Source organism: Nilaparvata lugens, chromosome 7 (assembly GCF_014356525.2).
Source record: "Nilaparvata lugens isolate BPH chromosome 7, ASM1435652v1, whole genome shotgun sequence".
Lineage (NCBI taxonomy): Eukaryota > Metazoa > Arthropoda > Insecta > Hemiptera > Delphacidae > Nilaparvata > Nilaparvata lugens.
In genome coordinates this window covers 25189267-25217140 of record NC_052510.1, presented here as the reverse complement: position 1 = coordinate 25217140, position 27874 = coordinate 25189267, and the positions used below count along the sequence as shown (strand labels likewise).

The window sequence follows — 27874 nt, the reverse complement described above, 5'->3', positions numbered from 1 at the left end:
AATTTGGAATCATTTAGGAAACACAAACTTTTAAACTTTGTAATTAATTTTCAATTTCTTCAGCAGATATTGGATTCCTCCAATAATTGGAATTGAAATTCTAATTTTTAGTGACTTGTTTTTCCAAATCTGACTTAACTCTCGTCAAAATATAATCAGAGGTTGAAGTTGACATTCGCAAGTAGTAGGCTACTCAAAAAATCGGGTTTCATGCCTTCTTAAAACATTAAAAAGATGGTGATATTCACCAAATAGTCTACGATTCAAGTTAATTTCATTAAATCACTATGTCCTAGCAAGCTTAGCTAAAAGCCAATACTTTAAGTAATTGTTTTCACAAAGTAATTTCCTAGACGCTTGATGCTCAGACGCTTCCTGTGTGTATCGTGAACGCTCTGACCACGCCATGCCACGCTCCGCCTACAGTGTGTTTGTACCCTTATACTGTACATGGATATCTACACTGTATCTATATCCTCTTAAGAAGACCTCTCTGACCACTGTTCTGATAGCTCTCTGTGTTCTTACACATTTGAAGACTCAGAAGGTGAGTGAAGATTGACATACACATATTGGCCATGTACAAACATTTTACAGTTCCGTGTGATTCTTGTGAGTTTTTGAAATCATTTTGAATTCAATTCTCTTTCATTTGAGTGTATTGCGTTATTACGAATATCATTTGTCAATAGATTCTTCTTCTTTCACTTCCATGAAACAAAGTGAATTTAGTACAAGGTCTGTAGAAGATCAATTAATTCAAACACCCAAACTAAAACTCATCATCTTATTCAATAGTTTTTTCTCAAATAGAATGAATACCAATCTAATAAGAAAGTTATACAACAAGAAAATATTCAAAACAAATATCACTCAATCAAACACTTCAAGAATGAAGAAGCTTCAACACAGAATATGAGGATGAAAAAGGTGGAAATCAAAAGATCATAAGTAGATAATTATATTCATAAAAACCAAAACAATTTTATAAGTTTGGTATTCATAAATTAAAACAATTTAGAATATTCACACAATGATATTATTGATTCCAACTTTACATTATATACAGTAATCATTGACAGGAATTGTCATCCTGCTTTTTCACACGTTATTATTGCACTTGGTCAGCCATTCATATTAATCTATACGGAACAATAATATAATATACAATATTATAGAAAATTATTTGCTACAGCCATAGAGAAAGCATATTGTGCTAATTCTACATCATTCAAAAGGTCCACACATCTTTACAAAAAAACCTGATAAGTTAATTATAGCTTTTCAAGAGTTGGATCATGAATTACCCAAGATCAACGCTGAATTTGACTAAATTAGCTCAAATTTTGCGGTTGTCCTTACTTAACCTAGCACCAATGTCGCTTCAGCTTTCAAACATAATTATCTACTTGCTAAGTTCAGTCTTGACATTATTGGTGTTATTCAACCTCATCTATATTAAAGGGGAACAATGTGATTGGACAATGAACTTATAATAATTATCATAGAACAAGGTAACAAGAGGTAACATTAACAGGTAACTAACTAAAACCTTGGATAGATTTATTTCTGGTGAGAAACTAGGATGAATTACAAGTCGCCTCTGGAGCTAGCGAATTCATATCTGATATGGATTCCCTTGTAGGCAATTATAAGGCCAGATATGGACAAAATACGATTTTTTGTGAATTTGAGAATATTCCTTGTAATCCACATGGAAACCCTTCAAATTTCATAAATGATGCTGTTGTAATGCGGATACAAAACATAATAGTATATCGTTATACACAATTCAATGAATTATTGAAATTTCAATTTACCAATAATTTGATTCAATGGAGAAAAAACCACTCTTGATAAACTTAACATATTCCACAGTTAATGGTACACAAAGCTTAAACTTTATATTTATGAGAACATCTTAAAATAGATTATCATAGATATAAACGGATATGATGAACGTGAGGATCAGTCCTTCTACTATTAAAATAATAGAATAAATTACAAATAAAAATGCCTTACATCGCCAATAATACATTGGTTGGCAGGGATGTAACATTTTTAGTACTTTATAATGGTATATCCTATTCATAGTTAATCACAATACCGTAGTGTGCATTCACATCATTAGGTTACAATACCAACATGTCAACGAAATATCACATCTCAAATTTGATAAGTGAATGTTCAATCAACCATTTTCATTATCATCGCCATTATTTATTGGAGAAAATAAGAAGATATTTAAAAAACAATGTTTCAGAAAAATAACCAATTCGTCTTAGTCTATTCTAATATTATTCACGTATCCGGTAATGAATGATGTTCCATCCCAGTAGCCTACTTGGGTAACTCTGAACAACGTTGAAGACATACACAGACTTAATCGTGAACACGGTAGTTAGAAGAAGACTTCTTCAATATACCGTGATCGTGAATACCTTGTACACCTAATTTCGCTTCAATATATTTTCCACATCACTTCTCTATTACAACAATCATCTACTGTTCGTTTAGTTTTGTTCTTACTGAATTCGATATGATACTTTAATTTACAAAACTTCATTGAAACTTTATTGATAATCCTAAGAGCAACTCAAATTTTTCTCAAGAATAATACATATACAGTTTTTTTGAACGAATCTTATTATAAAAGCTATAATTTCTACAATTATTATTTATTCTTCGCTCAAGGAGACTTTATCGTTTTCGATGGACACTTTTAGAAATTATCTAGCCTACTATCTCACTCGTTCATACACAATCGATTCGACATCCAATAATAATAATTGTCTGCATATTTGTAACTTTCACTTTCAGTCATCAATAGAACAACTATTGCGCACTCAGTCTGCAGTCTGCGCATGGCAATGCACTACATCACGTGAACGGCTGCAGTCGTGACATTCATTGCCAGTTGCACAAAAGCCAGTTAAATTTTAATCCTTGTTGATTTCACGAGAACTAATCAGAGAAAAGGTCTTCTCTGATTGGTTCTAGTGAAGTTAATCACTACTAAAATTAAACCAGCTCTTGTGCAGCCTGGCTAAAATCTGGCTATCCATCACAGTTTGACCTTTTTGAGGATGTTGAGCACTTGCAGGCCGGGGAAGGGGCAGGTGGGGTAGAAGTTGTGACAACCCGTGCCGTCCACCCCAGCGATCAGCTGACCCATGTGAGCCGCAAAGTGGTACTTCGATGTCACCTCGGCCGTCGTTCCAATTGTCGTGTCACTGAAATTGAAAAAAAATATTAATTTATCATTGATTTGATAATCGAAATCCAACTACCAATAACCATCAACATTTTCAACATCTCTCACAGTTACCTCTTCATTATCTCTCAGTATTTTGTGAGAGGTCTAAAAAAATTATGTAAAATATTTTGTTGTATCTAGAATCATATTAAGCCTTGCGCACACTCCTGCAAATCGCATGAAGTCAAAGGTTGCGGGAGAAGTTTCAATCCGTGATTAAAAATGGTTGGAATCGTCACCATCAACATCATGCGATTCTCGATGGTGTTTGATGTAGGTATAGGCTAAGGTTTAACTGGACAATACAATGGATCAATAATATTAGCTATTATTGTCCAATGATATAGAGTTTAGTTAATCAAGAGTTAATCTAGAGTTGTTTAAACTTAATCCATGATAGCAGTTCAATTTCAGAATCAACTCGATTTCAGAATGTTTCTTCAATTCATTGTTGATTATACAAAAATTCAACATTGTTCAGATCCAAGAAACGTATTTGTAAACGACCCATACCAGGAAAAGTTTGCATTTTTCCGAACATTCGTCCACTTTCATGTGTGCGAAAGACCCACACTGACCGGGAAAACAAAGAGCAGGAATGTTCGCTGCTTGCCGAATGTCAAACATCCATCCACACTACTCGTGATTCGGCGAGTATGCTCGGTGTTCGCCGAATGCCGCATGTCTGGAGCCGGCTTACCGGCTTACCGGCTCCAGACACCGAGCATACTCGCCGAATCACGAGTAGTGTGGATGGATGTTTGTCTATTCGGCAAGCAGCGAACATTCATGCTCGTTGTTTCCCGTTCAGTGTCGGTCGTTTGCACACATCAAAGTGGACGAATGTATGACCAAGGGCGAACTTTCCCTGATCCACACATTCGGCTTGGTGCTTGTATCATTTTGTTGTTTGTTTTTGAATTTGTATCTACATTGAGGTTAAGTTAATTTATAGATAAGAATTATATTTTATAACAGTCTGTATATGAACGTTAAGTTATTGATATCAATCACTTTTAATATTATAAAAAAGCTCATTTAATAAATTCAAATCTTGATGAAAACTAGATAATAACCAGTCTCATCCAGGTTACTGAATTATAACCTGAACTCTTAAAATGTTTTAACATTTTGAAAAGTATTTATTTTCAATCAATTGAAGTTGAAATTCTAGTGCTTTTTATGTCCTATACAGTTATTGACCGGGGTACATAGGGTTTGTTTGGTTTATTTATGAAGAATTAACTTTTTGCAAGAATCAAGATCTATCGAGGATCTCATTTCCCAACATGTTCAAGTTGAAACTTATTTTCCAGCAATCAAAGAATCAGATTATTGAAGCATATTTAATCAGTTTCTTCTTTCGATAAGACTCCTTGATTTTTTTATATCATATCATTATTTTCAACTTCGAACTGACTCGAATTGCAAGAAGTGAGAGCATTCTCTATTGTAGCTACTTCCGTTTTGGAGAGGAACAATTTGAATTGAGCTCGTTTTGTAAGTAATTCAGCTGATTCAGTTTGTAGTACAGTACATCATTTTCACATTCAAAATATATGAAAATGTGGAATACATCATAGCATTTACAATATCATGCAGTAACTACATTGAAAATAACTTGACATTACAACAATTCAAGTGAATTGGAGATAAATGGGAAGTGTAAATCACTGCTTGTGATTTGTCATTCATATTATGCTGAGATCGGTCTGTGTCAAAGATGTGCCAACTGTTAGTCAGAATGAGGAAAATTGGCAATAAATGTCATCCAATCTGAGGCTCATTACACTTTCTAGGCTAACAATATATGAAAAACCGTTGTTGGAGACTTAATATCGAATGAATCACCTTATCAGAGCCAGTAGTTCTCTCTCTGGTTCGGAGAGCTGCTCTTTGTGAGGCCCTGCATTCAGTTCACAGATGAGCTTCGGCAGACACACGTGCTTCATCGTCGACACTAGCTGGTTACGCTTTTGTCGACCTGCAAAAAATAATCCTAATTAAAATCGAAGAATTTTTTAGAAACCGAAAGAGCACTGTTAATTATTAAATTATAAAATTTCTCACAATTGGACAAAAATCATGAAGTCTAAACATAACCTATTTTTGGACAATTTCTATCTAAATTTGGGAAAGGAACAGTTTTGGGCTTTAAGCCTGTTGTTTGTAAGCCACTCTATAGGCCACATTCATGCACTTTCCTCTATTTCTTTGATTTTTCACTATTTCTTTACTCACATGTTATCTACCTGTCCATGTTTCACATTTAAAGGTGGCAGAGACATTTTGGTACTAACCATCAAATTCAATCAAATGAAAATTATTCTTTTCATTGATTCTAATATGCCCACGTATAAAAAAGTACTGTAGTCCATAATCTTTTCAGTCTGTAATAAGATGCTCTCCAAAATATTTTGATTATATTATGGAGCTTTTTACAATCTCATGTATTATCATAATTCCTATTTCCCTCAAGGCTTGTACATGGGTGATGAGACAGATGAAGATATAGAAGAGAGGACCTACAGCTTGAGCTGAGTTCCGAACCACTGGGAAGCGTTTTTTAAACTCATGAGGTCGACTGTTTGATAAGTTCACTCTACAACGGGAATAGCAGGTGCATGGATCTTCATCTTATTGATAGCCTAACTACGAAATCAATCGAATTCCAAAAAATCTTCAAACAGTAAAATGTTGTCCAGCAACATGAGAGCCAATATTCATCCAAAATTTGTAGTTCAATTTCATCAATATCTAATCTCAGTAGGCGTAGAACAAAAATTGGTTTCATTTTTTGGAAACTCCACTCTTTTCAAATGGATGAATATTGATGAAAAAACTTCTCATGTTCCTATGTAGCACTTCTCTTCACGTTCAGCCGAACATTCTCACATTTTCCTATAAATAGAAATATAAATCTGAGTACCCTTCAAAGTTATTTCGTCACGACATGTTTCATGGATTCACCCTTTTTAAATTATTTCGTCAACGAAATAAAAAAGGGTACTCATATTTATATTGAAAATTAGCCCTAGAGAAAAAAATGCAATTACACTTTCCTTTATTTCTTTTTTTCACTATTTCTTTACTCACATGTTTTAATCTCCTGGATAGGAGGAAAGAGTTCTGTCATTCAGCTTTCAGAAATTACTGGTGTTTCACGCAATCCTATTATATTAGACTTATAAATCCATGCCATTCTCGTAGACTTCTTCCTCGCAATCCAATTTTTATCCTTATTCGTTACAAATTTATTTTATCTCTAATGATCCAAAGGAATTCCTAGACTCAATATTTGTTCCAAGTATAAGTCATGAGAACATTTTCCTTGTAACGTAATCCAACGGAAATTTTGCTATAACGCTTCACAGACATCAAAGCATACTGTATCGTCCATGTTATGAGAGTGAATGATAAGCACCAAAAGACCCACTGTATAGAACGCATAGAAAGAAATGCAGCTGAATTGATTGAATTAATGTTGGTTAATTTTGCACTTCTTCAAGCATTTCAGTTTCCCATTTAACCACAAAAAACTGATAATCAACAGTATTGTTCTTGGAACAAATCAAATGAAAATAACCTGACTCATGACGAAGGGATCAAATTCAGAAGGAAGCCGAATGATCATTAATCACGCTAATCATGTTTCAACTGTGTAAACACATCCAGGATGGGCCAACAGGGCGTGACCAATGGCATACACACCTCCTGTAACTTGCGTAATCGTTTCTTGCGTGAAAATCTCATCTGAATAAACAGGATAGAACGTGGATTACCGAAGCAAACCCAGTGGGGCATTTTTGATAGTAATCCACACCTTGAATACTTTTTTGTGAACTTAAAAAATTGTACAATGTCTCCCTCTTCAAATATCCGACACCCATTTGCATTCACTGATTAATAATGAGGATTTCTTTCTCGGCAATGTAAAAAGCTGATTTGTTTAATTGTCTGTGTGTTGAGTCTGTTTGTGTTTTGATTATTAACGATGTGGAAGTGGAAGAATAATGATTATTGTGCATATGGTTAATAAATAGTATTAATAATTAGGTATGCTCACCCTAGCGAAACCATGGCTGATTGTTATTGATGATGTCAAGAAATCGTTAAACATCTACTGTTCAGTTTAGTTCAGGAAGTTTCTGGATTCATTTCCTTACTATATAGAGGTACACATTTACCAGTATCAGTACTGTATTATTAACAGACATTTATAAACAGTATTTTCAATGGTAAGCTCCTTTCAAATCTCCTGTTTAGAATCATTCTTCTGTTCTGAAATTGTATTCAAGTAACCTAAAATATTATATAGTATATATCCATGTGTGGGAATAATCGATCAAGAAACTGAAGATCCCTATCTACTAAATATATTTCATTAGTTGGAATATCAACACTTCATGTTGAATAAATTCAAGAACAGCTTCTGGTTAATCGTTATAGGTGAATCATTTGCTGATATTTATATACGAGTGATTCAAGATTTGGTCGGTTTGATACTTATATAAAAATTTAGGAGAATGGAAATCATAATAATAGTGAACAAAGGTAAAGGTGGCAAGGTAAAATAAGAGAATAGTGAATAGTTAAAAATTAACATCAGTAATTACAATACACAAGGTGTTTTAATTGGATGGACAATATTAGAATAAATACTAGATTTGTAATTGTCATGCAACATTATGACTGTATGGTAGATTAATTTCAAATGTTTGCATTTTTAAGATCACTGCACAATGTTTAAGAGAATGGAAGTACAGGGACCTCATGGAGCGATAATTGTCTGAGCTTCCGTGGAAATTTCAGGACCTCCAACTGTTTGTCATAGTGCAATGGAATCAGCGGAGAAAAACAAAACAAACGCAGAAAGATGAAGGATGTGATAGTTCCAAGTCATTAAGAAATATCTGTCAAGAGCTCCTATAGTGCTTTAATTAATATGGATTATAAAAGTCAACGGTCCAGAAAAACATTAACGGCTACGGAGAGTATCTGCCGTTATCATGTTGTGGGAAACCTACATCGTTAGTTGCAGGTATAGTTTTGTTATAAACGATAACAAGCAGGTTTCATTTTCTTATGAAATACAATTGATTCAAATTAGAAAGGACTCTTATTCTAAATCTCAAACTGAAACCCAATAAAACTGACAAATACTTATTTTGGAAATTGATAGAATCTTCAGTGAGTTGAGCCGTGTCCACACTGAACAAATGATCGACAAATATGTTTGTTGAAAAAGTTTGGGCAAATTTTATTATGTTTGATAAACAATGTTTGCCCGTGGCCAGTGTGGACGCGTCACCAAACAAAATATTTGTAAGTGGGAAGAATAGGTTTTATGTTTTACAGCTGTCAACTCTGAAAATGTTTAGAAAAACAGTAACTTTTGGTTTGACAAACAATTATTGTCCAAACTTTTTAAAATGTTTGTTCCTGAGCTCCTTAACATACATGTTTGCCGAACATGTATGTGGAACATGTGTTTAGTGAGGACACGGCTTTATTATCGCAGATCAAACTGAACAAATACTATATTTCAACCTGGAACAACTTCTCCGATAAAGTACTATTCAAAATCAAAGTTTACTACTGCACCAGCTCTGCTCCCTCAATCAATAGAATTCATTTGATGTGATATAGTTGAACAATATTCATAAATTACAAAAGAAAGTCTTGGACACTTCACAAAGTTTGAAATAATATTACATTAATGTTCACCTGAGCTGAAGGCTTCTGCGTGGGTAATGAGGCCCATAATAATGAGAGAATAATTGACCTACAGTTTCAGGTGGATTCCGAACCGCCGGGAAGCGATTTTTCGGCTCATGATTCAGAGGAGTTGGCTCAAGTTGTCACTCTAGAGTTGCAGGCGCATGATTCTCAACTTACCAAAGTGACAGCTTATCAGCGCCAACACTGAGTCGAATTCCTTCAAATAACGTATTATTTACGAATACAGTTTTGAAATAGGACTTGAACGGACTAAACCAGGACCTCCTATATACTTCTTGTGGTTCTGACTAAACTCTAGTCGATGTGAAAATCCTGAATAAGATGTAGAAGAAATTGGATAATATTTTAGAACGAGGAAAACATGATGGGGGGGGGGTTGAAAGGTAAAGGAGAGGAAAATATGGAAAACGGGGGAAGAAGAAGAAATAGAAATAATGGGGAGAAAAATATATTCAATGTGGGAAATAATGATAGAATAGAGGATCATTCATTTCATTTTTAATCATTCTGTAATTATGTGAATGTCATTGATAAATAATAGAAAAAACTGTTTCATTTCAGGCTTTTTTGGGTAGATATAGGTACTCATCAGAAAGTTTTTGGCCCAAGAAAAAATGGACTAACACAGGAAAAAAATTTGGATATTGACAATCTTGAATAATTAATAATCATAGAGGATCCGGTCTGGACTCATTGATCCTTAATCGGCCTTGATAACGTTGCCTATATGCTCCTACATTGAACCTGAATAGTGTCAGCCTTGTAAAAATAGGCGTAGTTTATATATCTATCAGCTACCTCTTTCAAGCTATGTGCTTCATAAATGCAAGATCTGGAGGTCATTATTATATTTTTTTATCATTTTTATAATTTCAATTGCGTGCTTGAACGCTGTTCTCCACAGTTTATGAATTACTATGAAAAAAGAAAGAACTATTTCATTGCGTTATCTTTGTCTTGATCATTCATTAACCGTCTTAGTCTTTTTCACACTTGATATTTTTTTCTTTTGTTCCATATTCATGACATATAAGATCAAGCTATCCGCTTCACTACTTCGTCTATGATGGCATTGAAAATGGTTTTTGAAAAACTGAATTATAATTTGAAGATTACCGGTTTTGTGAATTTTTAATGAGCATTATAAATCTTACTGCAATTAAATCAATACTATCGTGATGGATTTTCAAAATGATCGATCAAATATAAATAGATTATAGAATATAATTTGAACAATACAAATGAATAATAGACATAATAATAACCTTACTGCCTGAACATACTAGTAATGAACGAATTATTTTTATCTATACTGCACAGTATTCATAAGTTCAGAAATCATTAAATAATGTTTTGTTGTAGATTTATCACGGTTCACTAGCTACAAATGACCAAATACAGTAATGACCTAAGAGGATGTCATGTCTCATTCATATAATATTGAGATGATATTCAAGTGTTTCATGCTTGGTTGAATTAGTTCCTAAAATGAATCTAATCTTCAACACTGTGTATTGGGTACTAGTTCACTCTGAACTCATTAAAATGATCATGCTACAACGAATTCCTTTGCATATTTTTTTCCGATTGGTTTCGACGTGGCCAAGTTGTAGAACAGGTTTGATATTTTTGGCAGGCTCATTGTGTAAAAAGGTTATTGGGTAAGATGATTGAGAAAGCTGCTGGACCACTCTCTAGTGGCCAAAATCACTTATAGCTGTCTGATTATCTGGCTGATTTTATTGTAGAGTTATGTACTTTAATACAATCCCTTTCATGCGAACCTTCCCCCCTCACACTCAAACTCTTTAACTTATACAAAGGTTCAGGGAAGATTATTAATAGAAAAATATGAATTCATAAATATTCGGAATTTCTTTGAGAAGATGAAACAAGTTAACATCATGATGATTCCAACATTAAGTTGGCTCTTCACTAAAACATTTTTGAAGATTCTCAATGCCATCGTATAGAAGACAAAAAAAACATTGATAAAGTTTTAGTACCATCATAGCAGAGAGATTTTCAATGAACAGGAATAAAGGGCAACATATTACGTATTAAAAATCTACATTGCGATCGTAAATGGAAAACATGAAGAGTTTACCTTCAATAGGGTGGAGAGAGAATAATAGGATGAATACCAGAGTAAAATAAAAAAGGGATTTCAATAATTTCCTCCAATTAATTATGTCAAACTAAACTCTCATAAGGGAAGTTAGTTGCTGTTTTAACTGAGAATCCATTCCTCAATAATTCAGAATACTGAAGTGAAAGTTTTATTTTGTATGGCATCAATAAAGATCAACTTCAATCCTGGATTAGCTTTGAAGAAAAGCTTTCCCAGCCGATTCAAAATACGGAGGTTGATTCGCAAAGAATTGATATGAAAAAATCACAAAACCCTTTGATTCAGCATTGAAGTTTGAGACTTTGGGATAATATCAGGTTAATTGGAATCATCAGATTCATAAGCACTAGTAAAAAGCAATGTGTGATAGAATATTCAGTATATTAATATTTCATATTAAAATTTCACAATGCTCTCGACAATCATCGCAATAGACGATAGTTCCACTTCCGTTTTCAAAAATATTTATGACATAGAATAAAAATGTGAGACTAAAATAAAACAATCTTTAGTTTAAAAAGTTGTATAATCGTAAGTTTTCTCTGGTAGTCTAGAGAGTAGAGGAGACCTTTCTGCGGGTTACTCAACCAATGCCGCCATGATCTATCAACAAAAGAGAAAGAAATTGAAAAGAGAGGAGTTGAAAAGAGAAAGAGGAATGCAGCTGATAGAGAATGAATTATCCGTGACGGTAGAGCTCGATTCAAGGAAGTTTCAGTCCGTTTCTTTTGATTTCACAACAATTTTATATTTTCACTTCCATCTCGGTTGCTGTAAATTATAGGACATTTTTCTTGGCGAAAAAATTGTCGACCAGAGAGTAGATATGGGATTAAGTGGAATGTTTAGAAAGATGCAAACATCCTCTCGAAATGAAAGGATTCCTAGATCCTTTCAAAACGTCACTCAAGAAATTGTGTGACCATTTTACTGACTTGAAGCACGTTGAACCAATTTTGTTATAGTTCTATAAAGTTCTTCTTCAGCTCAGTATCGCTACCACCATTCTTTGACTGGTTTCCTGTGTATATCCTCGAATCCTATATTATTATAATCAGTCTCATAGTAGACGTCCTATTATTTCTTTCTAACAGTAGTGAACCTCAGTTTTCCAATTGTTCATATTATTAGAAAATGCTGTTATAAATTCTTCAGAATTAAGAAATCCTCAGTTTTAATGAAAAGGTTTGCTGCACTCAATTGAATTACTTGAATTATACAATTAGCTTCAAACTGAATTGAATGTAGGATGTAGGCCATATTGATAACGATCGACTAAAAACCTATCATCCATGGCTTTTTTCCTCTGAATAATCATAAATTCTAGAGGTCGACTCAATTTCACGGTTAAAGCAACTAGTCATCCAGAGCAGAGCAATCCTTGAATCGCAATTTGCAAGATCTGGGTCAGTAGTCATCGAATCCGATATTATCATTTTGCGGGTTTGGTGATAACTATGATTATGATAATTAGAATCAATGTGTGTTTTAGATTACACAAACTTTTTAATAGTATGGATATGTACAATCTCAATGTAGTTTAATGGCACTTCTAAAAAGGAAGAAACATAAAACTGGATTGAAAATCATTCATCGAGGGTTGAAGAGTACTTGATTTTATTACCAATAATTATCGATCAATTAAACATAGCCATTCATGGAAATGGTCTACTGTATAGTTAACATTACTGTGATGATCGGCAAATATCATGTCGGGCAGATATTTTTTGAGATGAAGAAGTTTGAAGGACTTCATAAGAATAAATTGTCTAGTTTGGAGGATAAAGGGGATACTAGAAATTTAAAATTGAAAATCAAGAAGATAAATTTAGAAGAATGCGATGCTATACCCAAATTCTAAGAGAAAATGCAGAACATAATTCAATTTCATTTAGTAATTGATACCATTAAAACTTTCATATAAGTACAATAGAGGTTTCACTCAGAGTACATTTTAAAGTGCACTGTGTACATCAAAGCGCATGAATTGTACAGTAAAGTACAGAGAGTAGTACAGTACAAAGTTTTGAACGATAACATGATTTAAACCAATAATATAATGTTCTTATAGCTTTTTATGGCCTTGGTCATCCTATTACAATAATTCAATATAGCCTCGAAATAATATACCAGAACTCATACGGCCATAAAATACTGTATATGCATAGACAACATATTCAGCCTTGAAAAGGAATATGAAGATTAGGTATGCAAAAATGCAAAATAAGGCAAAAATTAAAAACATTCTTTGAGGCCGCTAACACTAGAGTTTATTGTATTTCCAACAGAGAACACTGGTAGGCCTATATAAAAGGGGAAGTAGTATTTTGAATACAGAAGGTACCGGAGACTTGAAACATAAGATAAAACCGTCCTATAGTACCTAAATCTGTACTATACTTCAATTTTCAAATACATTGGATTGTATTTTAGACAATAATTATTACGTGGTATACCTAGTACTTTAGATTTAATTTACAGTTTTTAAATTTAATACGTCGTATTATTTATCCATTCATTTGAAGTATTGTATCAAGTACATAAAACTTGCAGAAAAGAACAACTTTCTCAAACCCTTGACTTTTAATGCCAATTTATAAAAAAAATCCAAAAATGTATGTGTGAAATTTCGATAATCGAACGATTTGAACTACAAAAGAAGAAGACTATGGATAAGTTACAGTATTCTTGCCCCAAGTTCATAAGTACATTGATGCTGAAACAGTACAATATGTTCTACACTTTCTATAACGAGCTCAGAATATTATTGAAACTTGTAATATTATAATGAATCAGATCGTTTCTGCATTCGAATACTGAGTGTCTCGTAGCGTCTTCAAGCTTGAGCATTGTTGAGGCATGTATGTACCTGCACACTGATCTGACCGGTGTCCCAACACCTTTAGAAAGTGGGTCAGCAAGTATCCTTAGCTCACGCACGACAACTTTTTTCCTACCTGTACAGCTTTGGATCTGGCCAAAGATGCTGTACTGTGATGGTCCCACATGTGCAATCTTTAATATTTCAACATCACTACAAAACTATTTGGGTATTTTTGTTGAATTACTGATAACTTTCAAAAGGAAATATGTATTATGACATGATCAGGCCAAATGTCATATTTATGAAAGATAATATCCTCTCCAAGAAATTCTCCAAAAAAGAATTCGTTACCCGTCCTCCACCCCGACCCTATTGAGAACTCTTGTGTGGAAACTAAAATTTGTGTACCAAGAAAATCCAACAAAATGTTATAAGTTAAACTTTCAGTAGGAAAATGTTCTGGTATAAATAAGAAACCCGCCTCCCTGATCCCTCCATTACGAGTTCACATTCTCCATGAGACTTTGAGAATGCGCATCATAGGTTCAAAGGTGTTTGTTTACTTCTGATTTGATAACCATCTGCTATGTTCAGTGAATAGTTTTTATAAGTTGAAAACTTCATTTGTACTGTTAAACTTACTATTATGTAGGCCTATCTGTTAAAGACTAGTAATTATTCCTGAGAATTAGGAATGAATAACGGATTATTGGTGGATTTGAAAGCAGTTTTGACTCTGTGGGACGAGAGCATAAAAAGCACTGATCATCGATTTCTCAGAATGGAAATCTCATTCAGATTTTCCTCATAGTCATAACCTATTCCTTGTTCTTATTTTCTCATAATCATGACATTGAGATGAGCATTATCAAGAGTCACGTTTGAATTACATGCTTATCAAAACTGTTCGTATCCCACCAAATCAAGTTGTGTTTACCATGAATGAATGTTGTAGACAAGACAATGAGAAGCATATTCAAGTCTCTATAGAACATACTGTACTTCTATAACATATCTTCAGCAGATAACTGACATTCACATACTAATTAACGAATCACGAGTGTGAAGGCTGTTTGGTAATACTGTATTTCTCCTATTCTCATATTCTTTCATGATTAAGTTGAGGTGTCAAGTTCAAGGCAATCGATGTTTAAGTTCATCATGCGGTGAGTACTAATGTACCAATATTGCTAGTTATTCTAGTTAGTATTCGCGAACAAAACTGTAATTGTATAATGTTTCTATGATTGATTCAGGAGGGAAAGTTTTCAAATTTATATGGTGAGGGTTTATTGATATCAATAAGTTGTCCTCGCAATGTAAATCAATTTTCAAATCCACTGTTCGGAATGAGAAGAATACACTGCAATTGTAATAGAGTGAATATTGAGTGGGTATTATTGTAGTTGTTTTTGTGTATCTCATATTATTTTTCAGGTTTTTGAACTGGAATGAACTTTGATTTTTACTGTATGTTGAACCCTGCGTTTTTAGTGTGAGAATTGACTCTGTCTTGGTCGAATTTGCTAACTTTTTGCTTAGTTGTCGAAATTGAAGCAATTTTCGTGCATTTTTCAAATGCAGTTTCAATTTCTTGTCGAAAAAGCTACTGTATTTGGGAATTGTACGACAATTGACCTTTCTGCAGCTTTGGCTTTTCCACTGGAGCTCAACGCTCGTGGAGGGGGAATAATTTTCAGTGAAAAGGCCACAATTGGAATTGAGACGTAACTGGGAAAACATGTAACGGTGTGCGAGCCTCGGTCCTCTGAATGGGCCCATTTCCCATTCAGAGAGACAAATTGTTATGTTTCAGTTATCAGTAATTTTTATCCAGTTGAATAGGGAACCAAATTTTGTAGAGTTAGTAGGAGTAGAATCAGGAAATTATTTGTGCGTGTGAGTTCAAGTATAGTGAGTTTTATTAAAGCGTATGTGAGTGTTTCTGAAGAGTCCAAGTTTGAATATTGTTAAAATGGTGAGTGCCGAACTTTTGTTGTTTTTCTTATTAAGCTCAAAATTTAGTTTCATAGAATGACTGAGGCCCAAATTCAAATGCAGCAAGTTAGCAGGTTCCCAAAATGTATAGATTAAAAATTGAGTAGGCCTATGTCTTCTTGACCTGAATCGATTGCTGAATAACTTTGTTCTGTTTGAAAATTTGACAGGTTACCTGACTTTTATCAATTCATTCTATTTATTTAGAGTTCAATAAACCTGAAGTTGAATTCTATTAGTATTTTTCATTGAAGTTCCTGACTCGTAGTTGCTAAAATAGGTGACAATTAGTTAATGATGATAATCTGTGCATGTGAATGAACGAATCCACTAAAAGCTCCCAACCAATCAAGGATTCAAATACCGATAGATGATTTGATAGCAGTAAACTTTAGCAAATATTATAGAAGAGTAGAAACACCCCCTCCGTTTACATTGGTGGCTAGCGGTTGTATAGTCTGCAAGAATGACTATCGAACCACATGTATTCTTATATATTCCATATTTTGGAAGGTTAAATCAATAGAGACAAATATGTCACCGATTGCAGAAATTATGTCAGGTGTGGTGTAGGGTTAAAAATACCTCCACCGGTTACACAATGATCACTGGATTCGAGTAATTGATTTTTGGTCATTGTTCAAAAACATATTAAATTAGATACTATCCTGAAATAGAAGTTTTTTATCATTGTCTAATTTGTATTACGGATTGTGTTACTCGGTACTCCTAAATAAATATTAATCTATTTTCTGGTGCTTATTCTGATTCAATCTATTGCAGTTACAAACTTCCCTGTTGTTTAAAAACATGTTGACAGAGACTGAGATTCAACCTTGACTTCTCTGCAGAATTCCAACAAGCTACCTCTTTTAGCTACATCTCTAGCTCAACAGGTGCAATAGTTTGTTTTCCACTATCTTATACGGAACTATTTACCAACAGGAGGAAGAAGCCATGGAAATAATTTTTCCTGTCTTCGACAAAAGGCAAACTGAATAAATGAGTCAAAACCTTGAACCATGCTAATCTCAACTTCAATAAAATTTATTTGTTTTCAGTGCTCCAGCATGGAATATCGTGCTTCAGAGAAACGCGCTCACGAATCACGACGACGTGATGAAATTCGCGCGATATTTTCTTCAGTCACGAGCTGGATAAATTACAGTAACTGATATAGTCATCGGAAATTGGTGTGGACTATCAATAACAATTAAACTTTTATATCTATTCTTAGAACAGAATTTAAATTATATTATAAGTCAGATAATAAAGTTGGTGAACCTTCAATGAGTAAAATCATGAAGGGAATTCCTACATCAAAGTGGACCTGAAAGTACCTATACAGGAAGATTCTAAGAGGGTCACAATAATTATAATATCATAATAATTATTATTCAGAGATATATACTCTCACAATTTTGAAACTTCAGTATTTTCTTGAACAGCATCGAAAATTATAAGCCCTGAATATAAAGCAGAACAATAATTACATGATTATGAAATAAATATGGTAAACAAATAGTCGTTTCTTCACTCTACAAAGGCATGGAGTAAATTGTTGCCAAATATTTTTTTGAAATTTTAAAGATTAATATTAATCTTCCTTCTTAATGTTTCAATAAATTTCTTTTAATTCGATAAAATAAATTCTCATTCTCGAGGTAAACCAACTGAAAAGATCCCTTATGACTAATTATAATTTGGAATATGACATAAACGAATGCCGAAACTCTAAGTAACTTCACAGAAGTTCAAATTAGCATACCAAATAAAACATGTACCTACTGTTTCAAGGGACAGTTATTTAGATCTAGGAAAACAATGAGAACATCTAGAAAACATCTCTCATACTTCTTTCTGTTCTAATTCAACCCAAAAACTACTATAAAAACTACAACTAAAAAAAATTCTACAATAAAAACTGAATTGTTCTGCGGTTCAGCCAGTGAAGTAACGGATTTGAAATCGTGCATACGTCTGCCTGTAATTTGGCGCTATACTGTTATCGATGGGAAATAAATAATTATAAGGAAACCTGTCTGATATGAATAACAAAGCCAGTCAGCTCTAGCCGCCCACTGCGACCTTGGCAGCTTGGCTAGGCTGCTCTCTTCCTGAGTTCACTTCTCAACATTCGAATAATATAACGGGCCAATTCTATTTTATTTATCTCTGCTAACTGACAGCACATGCGAGACCATTACTGCAATAACCCAGCCAGTGTCGTGTACAATAAACATAAATCTACCTATTGAATAACAATACAATTCGTTTCATTGTGAGCCGCTTATGGGATTGGTTTTTTTTCAGGAGACACACTCGAATATATGAGTCTTTATTTTGTAATACTATGGTACAACTAATTAATGTTCGAGCATAATTATAACTAATTATATTCTGAGCATATGGATAATATATCAGAGCTTATTGTACTTTCTTGTTGAGCTTCTTGTACTCTCTGTCTTCATTCTGAAACTCAAATATTTCAGTTTCGTTTGATGGTGGATAGTGTGTTGCTCAATGATGGTCCAATACATTTGAATATTAAATATATTATTCTTCATTTGGTACTGATCAATAATAATAATTCATGATTTATTCAGAAGCTCAAGGGCCGGCACAAAAGTCTGTCAAATTTTAATCATAATTAAAAGTTAAGGGAACCAATCAGAGAAGGCTTTTCACATGAGAAGCTCTGATTGGTTCTCGTGGTATGTGGTATTTAATCATGATCAAAATTTAACATGCTTTTGTGCAACCGGAAATATTCATTTTTTATTCAGCATAATAGTTGATGAGCTCAAATATTCTCTCTTCGCAGAACAGAAAATCTGGTGTGGCGCACTCACACAACTTTCCTTGCCGTTATGAAAATTGATCACCTGACGTTAGTGTTCTCAAGTCTACTATTCAAAGATCTGAGCTAGCTGGTGACAGCACAATAACGCTGGAGACACACGAGGTCTGCTATCTCTTCTTAGTGAATGATTTAATAGAATCAACAGTTGCCAACAGTTTGCAATTGAATAATCACATTTTCTTGAATTTCGATCTTATTTTCAATTTTAGGTGAAAATGTTTCGAAACATTAATCGTCATCAAAGAAAAGCAGAAGGCATATAAAAAATTTATTCAAGCAAGAACAGATGAAGCCAGAAATGTGTACATGGAAAAAAGAAATGCAGCTAGAACTATAGTGAGGAGAAAGCATGCTGAGTCCTGGGATCGGTTTGTAAGCAATATTGAAGACGATCTGCATGGTAGACAAACAATTGCTTATAAGATCATGAAGCACATGAATAGAACCAACAAAGATACAGTTCATATCAACATTATCACCGAGGAAGAGTGGATTAAACACTATAGAAATCTCTGGTACAATCCAACAACTCAAGAGACCGAGATAGAAAGAATTGGGGAGCCCACAGTGGATATGATAGAGTTGACAGAACTAGAAGCTGCTTCAAAAAAAAAAAAATAGAAAGTCGACTGGTATAGATGGTATAAACTCAGAACTAATTAAATACGGAGGTTTATTTTTCAGATTTAGGTTTCTACACTTTATAAACATGTGTTGGAAGAGCTGTAAAATTCCGGAAGAATGGAACATTTCAAAAATTGTATCAATATTCAAAAAAGGAGAGAGAAATAATGTATCCAACTATAGAGGAATCAGCTTGCTACAATCGGCTTACAAAATTTACAGCAAAATAATTAATGGTAGATTTCAACCAATCTCAAATACCATTTTGTTGGAGGAACAGTCAGGTTTCCGGAAAGGTCACTCTTGCATTGATCAGGTGTTCAGTTTGAAGCAGATTATTGAGAAAAATAGGGAATTTAATATTGAGACCCACATGGCATTCGTTGATTTTGAAAAGGCTTTTGACCGTTTAGATAGACCTACACTTTGGTGCATTATGACAAGAAGAGGATATCCCAAGCATTTAATTGACGCGATAAAAAGCTTATATCAAGGAACCAAAATAACTATTGACACAGGATCCCACCTCACCGAAGAAATCGTGACAAACCAAGGTGTAAGGCAAGGTTGTAGCTTATCCCCATCTTTATTTAATATCTACCTTGACGACGTTATACGATGCTGGATGAATGAAGCTCCTCCTGGAATACGATTGGATCTGACAAGATATTTAATGATTTTCATGTTCGCAGATGACCTTGTTATTTTACAGAACTCTGAAGACAACTTGCAGAAGGCAATGTATGTTCTGAATAACATTACAAAGAAGAATAATTTGTTTATCTCAAAAAGCAAAACCAAAACAATGGCATTCTGCGGCAAATCACCTGTCAGGACCAAAATAATGCTGGATGACGCTTTACTCGAACAAGTGTCCTATTTCAAGTACCTGGGTGTTGAGATCACATATGGATTTGATAATGATGTGGATCTGAAACTGAATAGATTCCTACATATATGTGGTACAATAAAACGCCGGTTGAAAAACAGAACAAGGAAGGAGACATAATTAAAATTTTATAAAGTGATGGCGGTACCAGCATTATTGTATGGAGCAGAAACTTGGGCTAGCAAGAAGTAAACATTAAGCAGAGTTCAAGCTGCAGAGATGCGTTTTCTTCGAAGTGTGAAAGGTTGTACAAAGTTAGACAGATTCCGCAATGATGACATTAGAAATGAGTTGGGAATATCATCATTAGCTGCACAACTTGAAATAAACAGATTGAACTGGAAAAACCATGTGGAACGAATGCCAGATACTAGGATACCAAAGGCTGTCATGAAATATAGACCCTACGGTAGAAGGGATATTGGCAGACCTCTGAAAAGATGGTAGAGTAAATAGTTATATCCTTTGAAACCGGAACAGGTGTGTACGCCTAATCCTTGAAAGAAGAAGAAGAAGAAGAAGAAGAAGACATTAATCGTAGAGATTTTCATGCTCACTCAATCTTTTCCACTTGAAATTTTTTGTTTAAATTGTATCTGAAGCCTGATAATTGAGAATCTAAAATTAAATTTTGTATAGATGGGGCAAAGCTCCTGAAATTTTTACAGATATGGAACTTGTGGCAGTTGATATAGCTTATCAATGACTATTTTAGGTATGAATTTGATCAAAATCATTGAAGCTGTTTTTGAGAAAATCACGAAAAACCCAGTTTTTTACCTCATTTTCGCCATTTTAGCCGCCATCTTGAATTGAATTTGATCGAAATTGTTCGTGTCGGATCCTTATAGGGGAAAGTCCTTAAGTTTCAAATTTCAAGTCATTCCGTTAATTTTGGAGATGAGATATCGTGTACACAGACATACATACACTCATCCACACTTACAGACCAATACCATAGCCACCTGTAATACAAGGCCCCGGCCTACGATATTGCAACGTCGCAGCGTAGGTCTAGAATCTAATTATTATTATTATTTCATCCACCGACCAAAAAGATCAGTTGGTATTTTTTAAAATCTTTTCCACCAATCATGTATTAGATTCTAGGCCTACACTGCAACGTTGCAATATCGTAGGCCGGGGCCTTGTATTAGAGGTGGCTATGCCAATCAATACCCAAAAAACACTTTTTTTGATTCAGGGGACCTTGAAAATTTGGGTACCTTAATTTTTTTCGGAAAGCAATACCTTTCTTACCTATGATAATAGGGAAAGGAAAGTAAAAACCTGTCACAGGAAAATATTGAACTATACATCCTGAACTATACCTGTACCTAAACTGTATTACAATAAGAAATATAAAAATTGAGAAATTCTCCCCCATACAATGCTCAAGAATGTTGTTCTCACTTCTAAAACACTCTTACATCTCACTAGTAAGTGTGAGTAAGGACAGTATAAGAAAAGTTGAGCGAGACTACCCCTATAATATAACTCTGATTTGATGGAAAATGCACGAAACTCTTTTAATGTCACTGAGTGCTTGGAATATAAAATTGAGAGCACTGTACCAATGCATTAATGTTCTCAAGACTCACTGGAAGCCATCATATTTTTAAAGCCTGATTGGGTCTTTATCACAATGGAGGGTTTGCGAGATGACATCGTAAAACTTCGGTTTGCACAGAGGAGTGAGAACTGAGAAACAGTAAATTTTTATCAGGGGGTGAAACTCAATTCAGTTTGGTATTAGCATAAGACTTCTAGAGATTAAATTTATCTATAATTACCGTATCTTCGTAATATTTTTATAGGTCGTTGCAATCACTGGTGGAGGGGGAATGAACAAGGAAGACGTCACTGTGAGGAAAATGCTTAATGACAAAATGGGTTATTAAAAGAACGATAAAGCAGAACCAAACCTAGCTCTAATGTGAGGTAGCTTATGGAAATGGAGTTTATCTATAAAGATGTCGAGTATCGATTGGGGTTACTTTATTATCAAGTTCTAGTGTAGGAGAATAATGATTTGCAGCAGTAGCACTCACTGTATAATATATGAGGATCTGTTGTAATAAACAACAAAAACGTTAACATCGATCGTAATTCAGTGTTAACATGATTATGTGGGAATGGGAACCCAATCCGCAATATAGGCCTACAGTAGCACATAAACCCTTGTAGGGGCGCATAATATAACATAATAATATTGCTACCACAAGCCTAATAAAGATTAAAAATTTTCAGAATCAAATGTATTGTAGTTGAGTCTGGGATAGTGTATATGGGACAAAAAGGATATTTTTGAACATAAAATATGTTTAACAATTCAAACGTGATAAATCAAACATTAGCAGTTTGAATAGGTTGAATCATATCCCAAATCATAGAAACTAAAGAATTTTTAAAATAGGCATTTTTCTAGTCGTATCAATGATACGATTTTCATCACATTTTATTGTGAAGAAGAGAATATAGCATTGATTATCTTTAGTTTTCATTGCCTTTGTTCAAACTGACTTATAGGTTGATAATAAATCATAAATCAACAGATTGATGTAAATTCATATGAATTAGCACTAATTTAAGCTCATTCACTCTGAGCAAATTCAGGAGCGTATATTGAAGATTTGTATTATAATAGTCCTACTAGTTTGTAGTTTCAGTTATAAAATCTTTTCAAATTATTTAAAATATACAATAATACAAAAGACAGATCAAGTTCCAAGATTTACGTGTACCAATATCCATATTCAAGCCTGAAACTTTCTAGTGTAATATTTAAATATTGTCCAAGATTCTTCATAAGTGTTTTTGATCGTGTACCGATCATCTGGGAAGGCGCACCGCGCACCTGTCCTTCAAATAGTGTCGAATCATAGCATGACCTTGAACGCAATTATTGTGCCACAATTTGGAAGAATAATTACAGATGATGATGGTGTTGTCAGAGTCAGATACTCAAAGCTTAGCACCGCGAGCTCTAGGCAGCAAGAATTGCGTAATAGGTTACTTGATTATATTTCGAAACCAACACAGCATCAAAAACCGAAAGTAGTAATTTTTGGAAGCCTTGGATGGTAGCGAGTGCCGAAAAAAGTCTCCAAAATCGGTCACGGAATATTCAAGTTTGAAAGCATGTATGATCGCCTGAGAGTGAATGGTTTGATTTATTCGGTTAGCTTGTCAACGATTGCTTGGGAAAGTTATAAAAGCGTGGCTGGAGACTTGACTTTCTCTTTCAAAAGCTGGGAGTCAGTCACAATTGATATAATTTGATGAGGGAGTAACGGCAGCATCACCTTTTGTCGAGTAGCTCATTCATTCAAAAATAAACTATCAATGATTGAGAGTTTCTCTCCCACAATGAATCTATAATAAGTATAATTCTAAAAATGATTATATTAAGTATGATTTAATATTTAGAGGCATGACACTCTTTTTCCTTTTCTTCCGTTTATCTTCTCAGTAATCCAATGTTATTGCCATCTCATCCGTAATTTATCATGAAAGATATATATAATGAATTTTGTATGTGAAGCTTGAAAAACGAAGTACATTCTCTCTTTCATCCAGCCTGCTCAAAAGTCCCAGAATGAAGATTCACTATTTTTCCAAACCTCACCACAATGCTCAAATTTAATTTGAAAGTGAAAGCTGGGTAAGGGTAACTCATGCTTTGTGAATGGAGACATCAGAGATTCATGTTTCCCAAATGTCAATGATGGGAATTTGAAACAAAAGATAGTGTACTTTCTCATTTTATTATCATGCACTAATTGATACAAGAAGCGTGTGATCCGGCTAATTAATGTCTTCACAAAAGTTTCGCAACCACACACCACAGAGTAAAAAGCGGATCAAGAAGAGAAGTGATAAAGAATTATATTATGATTTCACATCATAAGTTCCAAAGCCACACAGTGAAAACTGGATGGGAAAAGAAGTCGATAATGATAAAAATTGCGGTATGAAATATACTGCATATAGAATAGAAAAATAAAATAAGAAAGTTAAGGGAATATATTGAATAGAATGTGGGAAATGAGGAAAAAATGGGTTACTCACGAACTGCAGCAGGATTAGGATCCTCAGAAGATTTTGTCTCCTCAATGCTTGAAACTATAGCACTTTTTGCCTCCCGTAGAACTTCCGAGAACTCAGTAGCCAGCAACACGAGTAACACGGCTACTATTATTACGCGAACTATTCCTGAGCCCATTTTGATTGAGATTCGTCGAATGAGATCTGATTGTTCCGAACAGAAGAATACACTAGAGAATCCACAGTTGACTAGAAAGTTACGATGAAGCTCACTGGCTCAAGGTTTTATCACTGGTATAAAGTTTGACGCCACATCATCTGATTACTGGAGGAAATGAGATTGTTGTTGATATGATGACCTTCACAGCCTCAGTTCTGGAGAATACTTTGCTAATCTTCTTGGAAATTATCCTCTTCGGGTTTTACCTGGAATCATAGCCAGAAAAATTATGACAGCGCATATACTCGTTGAGCTGCATTGGTTTTTAGTACATCGCATCAACCATTATCAACATCGATTAGAATAAAACTTGATTCAATGACAATAGCATCTGTGAAAAGTAAATTTGTCTAATGATAATCATGAATAAAATTCCTATCTGCATATTTCAAATTTCAAACTCTTAAAAATTCTCAACTCCAATCAATAATCCATTTTTATCGTCTATATTATTTGAGTAATTCAGAAAGGACTTCGTTCAATAGTCAGGGGTAGTAGATTCCCACTTTGGAGAGATTACTGCTGAAATCCTAAACCACATGAGCTATGAAACTCTAAAAACTAACTCTTAATAAATTGCATTAATAGTTAAAAGTTGTTGTTCATGAATACTGTCAATAATAACAAAAGAGATTACTCTCTTAACAATTTCTTGATGTATTTGTTGAGACAAGTGCGAATCCACCCTGGACATGGTGATTAATCAGCACAGACACATCAAATTACTAAAAGCAGACAGTCTCAAAGCATGAGTTGAGAAATTAATAATGAATTTTAAAAAGCGTAAGTGAGACGACGATAACTCACAGTGTCACTGGAAATTTCATGATAATAAGTTTATTGATACTTAGTCCTATTACGGATAATGAATAATTTTAATAAAAGATGTTTCATGATAAATAATATATCATAATAAATAATGCCAATATTAATAAAGAATGTTAATGGATCATAATAAATAATGTTATCCCGAATAGTTTTATTTAAATCCTTCGAAACAATTAGACAGCCTTTTTAATGACAGAAGTCATTGTTGTATGAACAAACATCCATTAGAAGAACGCACGTTCTATTTGAAATTTGTAGATAAAATTTAAAATAATGCCATTCTCGTTTATCATTTGATTAAACTAAGACAAGACAGAAATACAAACAAGTTAAATATCACTCACTTTTGTTGTTCCAAATCCGTGAAGCAAGAGAGCACAACAATCAATGAAAGTCCGATCACTTTTACTACGAGAGAGTTAGGTTAGGTTATGCTGATAGCGGTCCACAGCTGACTGCGATGCGATTTACTTCCCGCCGATCGACGTCCACCGACGTATTTGCACGACAACCGGCGTTATCCAGTGTTGCCAATCGTTGCCGAAATAGTGGAACGCGTTTCCTGATTGTTCTGCACAATGACTACAACTACTGGATGATAACACAGGACTGTAACAAACTTAACAAGCGAGTGGTGCAGTTGGGAGGCTAGACGTGCAGTCAGACTACGGCCTCGAGAACGGTGAAAGCGAAGCTGATTCTGTTCCCCTCTCTGCCCCTCATCTATTATTTCATGGGTAGGGAGTTCGGGGAAGAGTGAGAGGGGGTATCTAGCTGCAATAGACACACCGGATCATAAGCTGTGGGCACTGATTCAGTTCTTGTGGATGTTTTAGTTGGGCTGACTGCTGACTCGTATTACAGAAACATTTCCTTATCCAAGAGAACAAGGCCACCGGTGGACCGACCGTCTGTCTCACTCTCATTCCGCAATAAGCTTGCGAAACATGGTGGCCGAACCACACTCACTCACTCTCTCTCACACACACAGTATTGCGTCTCTTGTTATCGGTGTGAATCGAATTCGGAATCTGGCCAACTAGTCAAGTGGGCTGCTATTCGTTATTCAGGAATGTTCACAATTGGCCAGTTCCAGACGCCTGAGATTTATAGGCTCAGAAGACATGTATGACTTCTTATGGGTTGAGTCTCATAAACTTGATAAGATAACACTCATAATTGGTCAGAATCAAAATGCTGTATTTATCGAGAAACAGTAAAGGAAATTATATATACGATAAGATTTGAAACATTTTTTGAGCACTTTCGCAAGCATTTAGGGTAGGCTACTACAAACTTTTCAACATATGATGGTATTCGATGAAACTGTGATTGTGCCCAATTAGCTTCAGCCCTTTTGAAGGAGAGATCTTCCAAAAACTTCTTCAATGGCTTTTTCCAATTTTTCCTCCAGCTAGAAAAATTTCATTAATATATTGCATTCAAGATCATAAGGTTTCACTCTATCTTGGTAACCATGAAATTGGTGGAGTTTCGTGAATTAAAAGAAGAAAAGAATTAGGATAACTCATCAATTGATTATTCTGCTTCAATTGAAAGTTTAACGCGTCCTTGCAATAATGAATTAGATCGAGATTCTGCGATATTCTCTAGAAGGAATAAATTATTATCTTCCATCTGTCGAAAGCTGAACTGAGCAGTAAAAGTATTTATACTGAGCTTCCTGATTCCTAGATTCCTGGATGTTTTCATTTGAAATAAATTTTTAATTCATCCTCAATTCAGTACTATTAGTCCATATATCCTTTTAAAAATAATTCCATTCTGTTTCAGCTGAAACGAAGGCTGCTACGCCCTATGAGGAAACCAAGAGGAAGAGGGTCATTCAAGGAAAGCTTTCCCACTAAAGTAAAGTATTGAGCAAACATCAATACGTTTTACATGAATAGTTTTAAATTCAGGTTCCATTTTCCTTCCTTTAATTTCCAATACAACGAGCCGCTGATCTATAGCCATTATAAATATATCAATATAATTTCAGCTTCAACTTTGAATATTCATTACATTATTTTTACCTTGGACTACCGTATTGTATCGTACATTTACCATAACATTATTATTATTATTATTATTATTATTATTATTATTATTATATTATTATTATTATTATTATTATTATTATTATTATTATTATTCGCTTTGGATGAAATAGAATGAGTGTTGTGCCTACAGAAGTTTGCTTAGTTTATCACTACTGTATCAGACTTTCATGCTCAAAAAGGCCAAATGTGTTATAATAATTCAGTCTGATATAAACATATAAAGTGGAAACGGATCGAGAAGAGGTCACAAATACGATGGTTGAGGAGAAGAGAAAACTATTTTTCTGCGAGTAGGAGGTTTTACAACATTAAGCTCTTCAAAAACTTTCTCTGCTAATGGAAAAGTGAAGCACTTTAAACAAAGAGATGATATTCAGCAAATGTTTTAT

The 27874-nt window shown here is 34.2% G+C and overlaps 1 protein-coding gene across 1 annotated transcript; it reads right to left on the bottom strand.

Moving 5' to 3' along the window:
- Nucleotides 1–945: 945 nt before the first annotated feature.
- Nucleotides 946–26244, bottom strand: LOC111048364. The gene is made up of 4 exons (XM_022334239.2): nucleotides 25767–26244; nucleotides 24399–24800; nucleotides 5108–5240; nucleotides 946–3233 (listed from the first exon to the last, which is right to left on the bottom strand). The coding sequence occupies exons 2-4, from the start codon at nucleotides 24550–24552 to the stop codon at nucleotides 3065–3067; spliced, it is 456 nt and encodes a 151-aa protein (XP_022189931.1). The 5' UTR covers nucleotides 24553–24800; nucleotides 25767–26244; the 3' UTR covers nucleotides 946–3064.
- Between the last annotated feature and the right edge of the window lie 1630 nt (nucleotides 26245–27874).